This window comes from Rousettus aegyptiacus, unplaced genomic scaffold, assembly GCF_014176215.1.
Source record: "Rousettus aegyptiacus isolate mRouAeg1 unplaced genomic scaffold, mRouAeg1.p scaffold_m13_p_1, whole genome shotgun sequence".
Taxonomy (NCBI): domain Eukaryota; kingdom Metazoa; phylum Chordata; class Mammalia; order Chiroptera; family Pteropodidae; genus Rousettus; species Rousettus aegyptiacus.
In genome coordinates this window covers 16,545,099-16,557,666 of record NW_023416284.1, presented here as the reverse complement: position 1 = coordinate 16,557,666, position 12,568 = coordinate 16,545,099, and the positions used below count along the sequence as shown (strand labels likewise).

The following is a 12,568-nucleotide window of genomic DNA, read 5'->3' as shown; positions in this document are numbered from 1 at the left end:
AAGTGTAGGTAACTGTTTTCTGAGCACTGTGTGTGACCCAGGGGACCTTGAGAGACCCAGCCTCCAACCCAGTTTATCATGACCCTTACAAAGGGATATCTCTCTCTCTATTATCTGAGTCTCCTCCTCCTCAATTTCCTCCTCTAGAAAATGAGGATGATAGCAACAAAAATAATTATAATCGTCTTCCTTTATGGAGCACTTGCAGTGTGCCAGGCACTTTGTGTCTTCACAAGCACCTCATGTGAGCCTCATGAACACCTAGGAAAGGCACTATTAGAAGCAGACTTTCTGTAAAGCTAGTGAAGCTCAAACTTCAGGGCCTTGGACTTGCACGGGCCCATTCAAGGCACTGGGAGAGGCCCCAGCAATATCCTATTAGGAATATATATATGTACATATACTTTTTTAAATTTGTGAAATGGAAATTTAAAACTGCATTTTGTTAAGATGACTGTTTCCTCCCACTCTCATCCCACTTCCCAATATAAATGATATCCAAGGTACCTGGAAGTATGTGGGTGGTGGAGGAGAGACAAGGATATGTGTGGAACAAGAAGCAAAGATGCACGAAATCCTATCGATCATCACTAAGCTGTCATTTCATATTGACACCAGTTCAAAAAGGAAGTTCTCTCCAATAAGGAATATGCAGCATATGCAATTATAAACACTCCATGAATATTTTTCTTTTTTGATAGGAATTATACAAAGTAGAATTCATAAAAATTCCTACTATAAGCCTATAGGCAGTACTACAAGTAGTATATACATCTATGTGTGAAGGGGTATGTTTATGCATCCTGATGATCAAGAATAAAATTTTTTGATCAACCATGCAAGAGAAAAGACAAAATCGTCTCTCTAGTCTCATTGTAGAAATTTATTTTTAAAAATCATTGACAGCTCTACCTCCTCCTCTTCCTTTCTCTCCCAGAAAATTTCAGTATTAAAACTATTAAGTTGAACAGAACAAGGTAGAGGTATACACCACAGGGTGAGGGAGACACAGGGGCCCAGAGCAAAAGTCAGAGCACCAGAATGGTGAGGAGGGTGTCCACACAGAGCAGTGACCTGGCATGGGGTGACAGAGGCCCAGCACGGTGAAGAAGGAGTCCCTGAGTGAGAAAGGGCAGCCTGACACAAGGCATCAGAGCCCAAGTGGGGTTAATAGGGCATCTCATATGGGACGAGGTAGTGGTAGAGAAGGGAGATTGTTTATAAACAGGGACTCGATCTAATAAATTAATAAATTAAGAATAACAGAAGCTAGATTTCTCAGTATCAGAAAAGGTGAAAACTAGAATAAACCCCTTTATGGTGAATTAGAATTGCAGATAATAGTCTGAACTCCTGCTTTTTATTATGTATATATAGGTATAGAACTAATTATAAATGTGTGTGTGTGTGTGTGTGTGTGTGTGTGTGTGTGTGTGCATGTGTGCACGCTCACGCTTAGCTCTGGGAGGGCCTGGGAGCAGTGACACCCTAACGGTGATGAGCAGATCTTGGTTTCTAGATACAGCTGTAGTGGCCAAAGCATGGTTTTTAAATACCATTCTCCACCAAAAGTTTCTTGTAGTACCCATCAATTCCGGGGGCTGGAAAAAAAGGAAATCTTGTTATACCAGAAAATCAAGGATGTTCAGAGAATGATGGGGAATGACAAATGATATAGACTCTAGCTTGAAGGGGCTCCCATTGACCAAATCTGTGACAATCTGAGCATCAAAATAAATAATGATAGTAACAGATTACCAGCCACTGAATAAAACAGGACACCATGAGTTGATACCAAAACACATAGACATACACATTCAAAGAATGAGGGGAACAGCCTCATAGTTTCAAAATGTCTCCTTACAAAATATTGATTCATTACAAAGGGGAAGAGTAGCTATAGTGGAGAAGGCTGACAGATATCCTTTAATCAAGTGACCAAAGTAAACCATGGAACAAATGGAAATGTGTGCTACCCGGTAGGATGTTTCATGAAGGACACAGCATCACTTCTGTGATATGGCTACTAAAGATATATACTTTGAATCATCTAATCATAAGGAAGCCTGGAACAAACCCAAATTGAGAGCCTTGCTAGAAAATAACTACAACTCTTCAAAAGTGTCAAGATCCTGAAAGAAAAGGAAAGACAGGGAAAGTTTCCTGACTTACAAACTAAGGAGACATGACAAAGAGATGCAATGTGAGATTCTGCACTGAGCCCTTAAACTGTAATTAATTTCACTGGAGCATTTGGAGAAACTGAATGGGGTCTGAGATTAGATGTTAATTTCCTGATTTTGATGATTTTATTGTGGTTATATAAGAGAATGTCCTTGTCTGTAGGAATTATGCACTAAAGTATTTGAGAGTTCTGGGGTATCAGGTTAGCAAATGACTCTCAGTTCAAAGTAGAGAAGAAAAAAAAAAGCTCCCTGTACTGTACTTGCAACCTTTCTGTGTTTGTGATGGTTTCAAAAGAAATAACATTGACATGAGAAGAGACAAGCAAAGAGGGTACAGCTAAAACACGTAGGCAAATATTGTCAGCAAACTGATCAGTATAAGTATTTTGTTATTCTCCTCAGTTTGCGATCTTTATGTTTTCTGTCAGCTTATTTTAGTTTGTAATTGGTAGTGATTCGTTTTCTCATTTTAAAATTCATTTTTATACCTAATTTTCTATTATTAAAGAGGGCTCTCCAAATCATATAAATTTCCATAAACCAATATCTACTATTGGCTTTTCTTGCCACCCTTTTCAGGATGAGGAAACTGAAGCACAGAAATACAAAGTGACTTGCCCAAGGTTGCTCACCTTAGTATGGGAGCGGGATTTGAACCCCAGCAGTCTGACTCGAGTCTCCTCTGAGAGGATGCTGTGAAGATTCAGTGAGAAAAAGGATGCAAAAAGAACTTTAGACATAAACCTTAAAATAATTCACAATCAAATGAAAGATGTGTGCCTGTTTGTCTGCTGGGGCTTTGTTCCTTAGGCAGAGGAAATGAGGGAGACAAGTCCTCCTACTATATGGCAGAAACTCCTTGGAAGTTGACTTTGTTCCCACAGCAGCCCTGCAGGCAGGCATTACTGTCCCAGATGAAGCTCCTCAGGCCACAGAGATTTGGAGATCAGCCCAAGGTCACACAACTGGAAAGTGATAGAGCCAGGAGCAGAGGCCAGGGATGGTGATGGTTGCCCAGGCTGGGATGGCCAAAGTCCACAGACAGGATACATCCAAGGACTGTCCTACTGCTCTCACACCCCATGCTCCACTGTTTGAGACAGATGCCCCAGTCAGAATTGCCATGTGGCTGGCATCAGAGCAACGATTCTGCCTAGATCATAAGTGGGCAACATCTGCAGACCAGGAAGCATCAAGGTGGGGACCCAGGTAGCCACCAACTCTTGGAAACTCAGACCACACAGCTCTGGCTGCACAATTTGGACAGTGGGTCCAGGGGAACAAGCGAAGGCTTTGAAGTCAGACAGATCTGGGCTCTGTCTCTTCTTAGTGGCATAAGCATGGACACTCTTTGAGTCTCAAACAGTAAAAATCTTGCCTCATAGGGAAGCTCTGAATATTAGAGTGGAAAGTACTCGACACATAGTAGCTATTCAATAAACAGCAGCCATATATCATTTCCATTCTGTGAGGGCTTCAGATATGGCCTTTTAGAAGCTTTAGAAATCCAAACTAGGGACACTTTTCAAGGATCTTATTTCTGCAGGGCCCCCAGAACTGGATCCAGAAGAAAGGGCCTCATAAACTGTGCAATGGACAAAGTCCTCCCAGCCTCCCAGGGTCCTGGCTCCCTTCCCTGCAGCCTGTTCCTTATGAACAACAGGAGCTGGGCCCCAAGGTTAGGCAAATAAGCCAGCGATAACGCACTTCCAGGTTGGGCCTTGCGTTCAAACCCTGTCCAGCTCTGGGACCGACTTCCCAGCTTAGTGAAAGTCTCGCAGGCACCATAGGGACGCCTGCCATGGCCACCTGCTGATTGTGCACCTGAGGCCTTGGTGCCCTGGTACAGCCTGGGTTAATGACCCTGTTTGTCTGCTTGAGTCATCCGATAAGGGACAGCTGGACCAGTGGACAGGCGCCCCCATGCCCTACAGCACTTCATTGACTAAAGCGATATCAGGGCCACGTGAAGCTTCCAAGGCCCCCTCCCCCGGCACTTCCCCACAGGTCCTTCCAGGGTCAGTATGTTTCTTTTTTTTTTTTTTTTTTCAATGAACATAACTTCTGGAGTCAAGGTTGTCGGCTGTTCCCTGCTCCTCCCCACTGGGGATATAAACAGCACCCACAGTGCAGAGCATAGGGCGGGAGAGCTGGAAGGAAGGAGGATCAGATCCTTAACCATGAGCTCCAGTCAGCCGGACACCTGCCCATGCCAAGGTACTGCAGGCCGCCCAGCCATTCTGTACGCACTTCTGAACCCCAGCCTCAGGGCCAGGCCCTCTGCACCTCAAGCCCGTAGTCACTGCCTGTGCAGGCAGCACCGGCCTGTCCAACTGTGTGCCCCGCATCGCACCTGCCAAGAGGCCTTGGATGTTCTGGCCAAGACAGTGGTCTTCCTCAGGAACCTGCCATCCTTCTGCCTGCTGCACCAGCAGGATCAGCGGCAGCTGCTGCGGGGTGGCTGGGGCCCCCTCTTCCTGATGGGGTTGGCCCAGGACACTGTGACCTTTGAGGTGGCGGAGGCGCCGGTTCCCAGCATACTCAAGAAGATCTTGCTGGAGGAGCCAAGCAGCAGTGCAGGCAGTGGCCAGCTGCCAGATCGACCTCAGCCCTCGCTGGCTGCAGTGCAGTGGCTTCAGTGCTGCCTGGAGTCCTTCTGGAGCTTGGAGCTGGGCCCCAAAGAGTATGCCTACCTGAAAGGGACCATCCTCTTCAACCCTGGTGAGCTCCTAGTCACTCCAGGATGAGGGCCAAGGCTGGAGGGGGGCAGGGCCCAGCCAGGGAAGGCACCTTCTAAGGGGTTCACATTCGTTATCTCTTTGGGTCCTCCTTATAACCGGTCATCTCACAAAAGAGGCTCAGAGAGGCTAAGTGACTTGCTAAAGGTCACACAGCCAGGTAGGGGCAGGGCAGGGATAGGAACTCAGATCAGTTCACACCAGAGACTGGCCCTCGGAGCTTGCCCTGACCCTCAGGGAAGGTGGAAGTAGGGAAGGGGAGGGTGGGCAGACACAGCTGTGCCTCAATCACAGGTAAAACTGTGTTCAGAAAGACCACATGGTAAAGAGAAATAAAAATAGGAGGTGTGGGGGAGCAGAGGGAGGAGTCTAAAATTCAGCCCGGAGAGCAACGGATAGAGGTAGTGTTCTTTGTAATCTGGAGAGCATCTAGATGAAAATTCCTCACCAAGAGGTCCCAAAGGAATGCGTAAATTACAATAATGAATTATAATAATAGTAGCAAAATACTTGTATTATACTTACCGTATATTAGACCCAATTATATGGTTTTACATATACCAGCTCATTTAAATCTCGTGACAAGCCTAGGAGATAGGTACCATTATTACATCGGTTTTATAGATAAGAAAACCAAGGCACCGAGATGAGATAACTTGCCCACAGGTAATAAGTGACAGCCTGGCTCTTCACCATTACCCTATACTGCCTCTCCATAAACAGATGGATGAATAAAATGATAAATAAATAAATGGAGTAGGCAGTGATGGGAGCTTAAAGGCTGAGCCTGGGGCCAGTCTCACCCTGTGGTGACTTTGAGTGGGATGCTCACCAGCCCTCTTCACCCTCTATCCACAGATTTGCCAGGCCTCCATGCCACCTCCCACATCTGGCATCTGCAGCGAGAGGCTCATCAGGCACTGTGTGAGGTCCTGGAGGCCTGGTGCCCTGCAGGCCAAGGCCGTTTAGCACGTGTCCTTCTCACAGCCTCCACCCTCAAGTCCATTCCACCCAGCCTGCTTGAGGACCTCTTCTTTCGCCCTATTGTTGGAGATGTTGACATCGCTGGCCTTCTCGAGGACATGCTTTTACTAAGCCGACCTGCTCCAGCCCAAGCAGAGATCAAGTGTAGCTTGGACAATAGTTGGCAGCGCTGATTCAGCAATCTGTCCCCAGGGATGACCCAATACTCCCAGAGGGGACAAGCCTGTGCAGACAGCACTCGGCTCCTCCGGTGCAAGCTGGCCCTGGCTCAACCAGATGGACTACTTGGCCCCTCATTCATTCCCCCCTCCCCCTTGTGAGCCTTCCTTGATTTGGACGCAGTGCTCCAGCTGTCTGGCTGACCCTTGGTGGACCCCAGAGCCACTGGGCCAAGACTCCTGTCCTCTCCTGGGATACAGATGAAAGCTTAGACTTCTCATTGGACCAGAAATCCTACTGATGTTGTACAGAATTGACTTAAATTATTGGTTTTTGTAATAAAATTTTTGACACCCCTGAAGCTTGACATTGTAGTTTATGCACGTGGAAGGAACCATCTCACCTCCAGGGTCCACCCTGCCTCCAACAGAGGGATTCCAAGGGGGAAGGATCCATAAGGGGTGCAGGAGCCAGGGCTCAGAGAACTGGGATATTAATTTTCAGAGTGGGATGATGATTTCATTGCTGAGGATGAGATTAGTTCAGGACCTCATCACTTCTTTGCTTTTATCTTTGGGAGAAGAGGTTTCTCTTTGTCCCCTCACTGATCCCTCCCTCAACCTCTGCCCCCATAGACTCCCTTGTAGCCAATAAGGAAAACACAGCAGCCCATTCCCAAACTGGAACAGACAAGGTCACTAGAATTTCTGTAGTTTGGCATCATTCACCTCCCCCATGCCTGCAGCTGATAGAAGAGGATGGTCCATTATTCTTCCAGTGGGAGAGGGCAAGAACATCCAGGGGTGACCTGGTGGCTGCTTGAAGACCAAGACAAGCCGAGGTTTAGCTGCCACACTAGCTGTTAAAGTCTGAAACACTTCCATGACAGTTGGTTCACACAGCCATTGCCCTGAGTCCCCTTCCACTGCCTCTCTGTCCCAGTCCTTCTCCTGGAACCCATTCCCACTGTCCCCAACTGGGGAGGCAATGCTGGGCATAGCTGTGGGCTCCACCACTGCTCCATTCAGCGCACAGCTTGTGTCTGTTCTGATTGGTTGACCTCTGTTCCTCACTGTTTGTTAAATATTTTGAATATCACTCAGGTCAGGGTGACTGACCTGCCGGGTGGACAGGAGGGAATGATAACAGCACACATGCCTATAGGACCCCCTTTCAGGCCTCCCCTTTCTGTAGTAATAAGGCCTGCCTCGACCAGGCCCCGCCCCCTTCACCACCACAGTTTGGATTCTTCTCACTGGGGCCAAGTTAATTATTGCTCAATAAGAGGTCATTCATTCAAGGACAACAGTCAAGGATTCGAGGTGTCATTCAGTCCTCTCCCTAAGGCCCCAGGAAAGGGACCACAGCTGAATTGGCCATGTACCCGTTATGGGAACCCAGTGCCAGCAACAAAGGCACCCCTGTCCCTTACCCTATCACCTGTTTACCACTTGGACTCCCAGAATGGGACAGAAACACACAGCTCAGACCTCACCATACAGACACACACAACTCAGACCCATAGCTCTCTCACACACACTCAGACACATCTACACAGACCCATAAAACAGACCCTCCATCCACCCACACACAGCATGGAAATACAGATACACTCACTTGGCAATATACAAGACCCAAACACATTCACACCACAGAGACCTGTCCCCCGGGCCACATGATTACACGTATACCCCTGTGTCCAAGGGTGAGACACACAACACGGAGATACTCTCACACCAGGGTGCATTCTCCATCTTCTGTGTGTCACAGGAAAAGGAAAAGCAGCCCCCAAAGTAGGCAGACCTGCATCTGCACATCTTCCCACAGCCTGCAAGTCCAGGCCAAACTATCCTGCCTGGCATTCGGAGCTTCGACTAACCAATCATCCATCCCCTTTCCACCCTCCTCACAGCCAGGCCATGCCCCGATCAACAACTCCTGTCAGCCAGGACCTAATCGAACTCTCAAACAGAGGGTTTGAGCCCAGAGAGCTTTAGAGCCCAGAACAAGCCCTCCATCTCCCCCACCCCCTCACTCCCCCAAACCCCCCAGGCCCAGCCCTTAGGCCCCCAGGCACCTCTCCCTGCCCTCCCCTTCCCCAGCACTTTGGCACAGGGTGCCCCATCACACCTTGCAGATGCAGGAGGCAGCTCTGTCAAGAGCAGATGTCTTGCCTCCCAGTAGAAGTCAAACCCAGCAAATCCAGGGATCTGGGGTCATTCTATCTTGTATGTCCCTTCACAAACGGATCCCATTAGTTTACTGTCCCATCTCCCTAAACCCTCAGGCTGAGTGTTCCTGCCTCTTCTCCCTCCCCTCCTCTAACCTTAAAAAACCCTTGATTAAAAAGCTTCTAATCAACCACCCACCCCAACTTCTATGTTTCCATCATCGAAATAGCTTCCCTTATCAGCCCTACCTTGCTCCTTTTCAAATGTCTTCCCTACCCCTCCATGTCATTTGGGAGTTACACTTTCATCTGTTTCTCATCTGTATTTCTTAAGTCGCTTCCTGTGCCCTATCAAAGCTTTCCGGGAGGAACATAAAGACAAATAAAGCAAAAGTAAAAAAAATTGTAGTACAGTGTAATAAAGAAAATAATGCTTTCTCCTAGAGACCGCAGGCTTTTCAAAGGTGGAGGCTGTTCCTCCGTTATTGGCATCTTAGGAGTGCAAATCTGTGTCTCATCAGCCAGGGAGGGTAGAGGCGGAAACAGGCTCAGACAGGGTGTACTTGAGGTCTTGGTATATCACTATGCTGGTATTTGAACTCAGACCTGTGGGACTCTGGAGGCCCAGCTCTTGCCACCAGCACAGGCTGGAGTGAGTCATGACCAGGATCAGGCTGTCTGGAGCCAGCTCAGCCACTGTTTACTGACCATCTACCTTTCATCCATAATCTCTGTCCTTAGGCCCAGCTGTGATGACTCACTAGGAAGCAGGGTCAGCCTAGGTACCATTTTATTATCATTATTATCTCTACCTTCATTAGCCAAATCATTGACTGCTTATTAAGCAGTCAGGCCAATGATGTGTGCACTGACACACCCTGCCCTTGGGGCAGTCACTTGTCCTAGAATCTATGATGTCAGCAAAAAACCCACACCCGCCAGCCAGCCAGCCATTAATTCCATCATTCAACATCTGCCTTGACATCCACTTGTACCAGACCCTGTGCTAGATGTCAGGTGACGTGGAATAAATAAGATACAGTCTCTGACTTCATCAATCCTCCTGTCTATGGCAGAGAGACACACACAAGTAGTAATTGCAACACAGAGTGATCTTAAGTGTGATACAGGGAGTACAACAGGCAGCAGGAGCTCAGAAGAGGAAGTGATTAAATCTGCCTGGAGGCAGGAAAAATGCTTCAGCCAAGTGATGAGTACTTGGAGCTAAAATGAATGAATAGGAGTTTGCCAGGCAAACCAAAGGATAGGCATTCCAGACAAGAGGGGCTGATAGGTGCAAAGGCATAGATATGTCAGAGAGCAAGGGTGTTTAGCTAACTGCAAGTGGTCTGGGGCAGCTGGGGCCCAGGGCAGCCAAGAAATTGGCCTGGAGAGGTGGATAGGGTCCATGTTACAGAACATAGGCAGCAGAGAAAGGCAATCCCAGTGAAACAGTGTGGAGGTGACAAGGCTAAGGTCTTAGGGGTATCAGGATTAACAAAAAGGACCACCCATTCTTGGCAGGTCATTCCGGGTAGCTATGAAACATTTATTGAGAGCTGTGCTCTAAACATGTTACATGGATTATGTTATTTAATTCTCACCACAATTATGCTGGAAGTACTATCATTATTTCCATTTTACATATTAAGACACTGAGGCACAGAGAGGTTAAATAAGAGTTAATAAGTAATAGAGTCAGGATTTGAATTCAGGTGGTCTGGATTTAGGGCCTGTGCTCTATAGTCAGGGATGATCAACTAGAGAATAAATACCAGCACCTACACTCCTTCCCCTCCCACCCACTGTAAGGTATAATGAGAGTGAAAAGGTAGTCTTGGTTATCTTCAGGTTAGTTTTTGTTTTGTTTTGTTTTGCTTTGGAGGTTAAGTTTTTTTATGAGAAATCTGGCCTATGTGTTTCCTCACAGAAGTGACCCCTTGTTCCCTGGAGAGAGTCCCCAAGTCTCCAGCCAATACCTAGAGGCACATCCCCATGTTAGTGCCACAAATATTCATTCCATCAATAAAAAACTTACTGAGTCTTCTACACATCTAGCATCATGCAGGGTCCTGGAAATTTAGTCCCACAAATGGCAATTGTATGTAATCGTAAGTGCTAAACTTCTTCGGTCATATAACGGCTTTTCCAGAGCACACCATCTTTATTTTGATCCACACGTTTGCTGTAAAGCACTTATTTTTCAATTTTTAGATTTTCAAAACTATAGTTTTAACAAACCTTTTTCTGTATAACATATAGAAAACTAAACAAACAATACGTATATAGCTTGATGAATTATTATACAATTAATACACCCTTGTAACTACCACCCAACTCAATAAGTAGAAGAGCATTAGCAACACCCCAAGAACCCTCCTCATTGTCACCTTCACCTTCCTCCCCAAAGGGCATCACTACCTCTGATTTCCAACATTATAAATGAGATTGTTTGTCTTAAACTTATTTATTATTTCTTATGACTTTTTTTTTAAATATTAGTTTTAGGTATACAGTACATTGGTCAGACATTTGTATAGTTTATAAAGCGATGCCCCTGGTTACTCTAGCACCCATCTGGCTCTATGCATACCCATTACAATACTATTGACTATATTCCATATGCTGTACCCTACATCCTCATGACTATTTTGTAACTACCAATTTATACTTCTTCATCCCTTCACCTTTTTCACCCAATCCACTTGTCTTAAACTTTATGTAAATGAAATCATATAGCATATACTTGTTTGTGTTTGTCCTCTTTCATTCGATATTATATCTGAGATTCATTCTTCTGCTCTGTGTAGCAGTAACCTGTTCATTTTCATTGTATGGTATCCCATTGCACTAAAATTCATTTATCCATTATACTGCTGATGCACATTCGATTCATCAAATAATATTGCTAGGATCATTCTTGCACAAATCTTTTGGTGCACAGATATTTGCAGATCTGTTGCTGTATAACGAGAACTGACATTACTGAGTCATAGAATATGTGCCCAACTTCAGTAGATCTTGTCATTTTTCCAAAATGGTTATACCAATCTATGCTTCCACCAGCAGATTTTAAAATCCAGGTATAATATTATCCCTAGTGACAATTACCCAGATGCTCATTAGAACTGTTTTTATTTTTTTGTTTCTGAAATAGGTGTATATTTGCAATTGCCGCAAAATAACCACCTGCTGTATTGGCTTTTGAAATATGAGTTATTTTTTCTTTTAAGATGTTTTTATTAAAATTGAGTAAAACAATATTTATAAAATATAAGTAATGGATAAATAACAGTACAATGAACTGCCATCATTGTTCCATAGTTCATTTTACCATCAACTTTGAAGTCCCTTTCTAAATCTCTCACCTCCCTCCAACAGTAATGATTATCCTGAATTTTGGGTTAATAATTTATTTACTTTTCTTTAAGGTTTTACAGTATACTTATGTATGTATCCCTATATAAAACAAATCTGGACTTAGCAAGGAGAGGCTTTATTTGAAATGATTATTGCAAGGGAAGAAAGGAACTATTGCAATTGAGAGAGGGAGGCTTTTGCAATGGGAGAATACTCTGACCATAAGATCTACACATTTCAAGGGTTAGGCACGAACGTTATTCTTTCGTAGGTAGGAGTAAACGAAGCTAGAAAAAAAAAAAATGGGTGTGAGGAAGTGGGATGACCAGGAATGGCACAATGGTACAATAGATCAGAGGATGTGTTACCCTGAACCCAGTCTATTCTCTGGAGGGGCGGTAAAGGAAGGGTTGTGTGCTGACTGAAGCTAGGGGTGAGAGGAGACAAAGTTCAGGGACCTGTGGGAAGCAGGGAAGCTTAAGCAAAGTTTGGTTAATGAGCATTTTGTTTTGATTGATCAGTGGGGACAAGCAGTTTACCTAAATGTTTATGAGGCAAAAAATTGGAATTTGGATACTGTGCCTAGCCTTGTCAAACATAAACAAGGTGGCACTCATGAATTTTATCTAAGTCATAGAAAGAAGGGTGTTTCTTCTTCCTACCCCCTAAGAAAGGGGTTCTTAACCTTCTCAGTTCTCCAGAATCGCTAGGCTTGGTAATTGTTAACTGGACGTGTTTCTCTTCTGTGAAGTGTCTTCGGTGTCCTTTTCAACTGGCTTATCTTTTTCTTACCGATTTGTGGGAGTTCGCCAATATGTTTTGGAAACAAATATGGATGAAAGAATGAAGACTCTAACCTAAAAAAGAAATGAGATTAGGTTTGGGAGATCCTCAACAACTAAAAATCTTAAAAATTGCGCCTCCTGCAGGCTTCTAACTCGATCTTCAATTAGAGCTTATGAAACAACTCT

The 12,568-nt window shown here is 45.1% G+C and overlaps 1 protein-coding gene across 1 annotated transcript; it reads left to right on the top strand.

Moving 5' to 3' along the window:
• The first annotated feature begins 4,286 nt into the window (after positions 1-4,286).
• Positions 4,287-6,429, top strand: NR0B2 (nuclear receptor subfamily 0 group B member 2). Its single transcript, XM_016131941.2, has 2 exons — positions 4,287-4,907; positions 5,783-6,429. The coding sequence occupies exons 1-2, from the start codon at positions 4,367-4,369 to the stop codon at positions 6,079-6,081; spliced, it is 840 nt and encodes a 279-aa protein (XP_015987427.2). The 5' UTR covers positions 4,287-4,366; the 3' UTR covers positions 6,082-6,429.
• Positions 6,430-12,568: the final 6,139 nt, after the last annotated feature.

Excerpts from the sequence above, each read along its gene's own strand:
- NR0B2 (XM_016131941.2), top strand. The coding sequence starts at position 4,367 with ATGAGCTCCAGTCAGCCGGACACCTGCCCATGCCAAGGTACTGCAGGC. Across the intron at positions 4,908-5,782 it reads GACCATCCTCTTCAACCCTG|ATTTGCCAGGCCTCCATGCC; the intron begins GTGAGCTCCTAG and ends CTCTATCCACAG.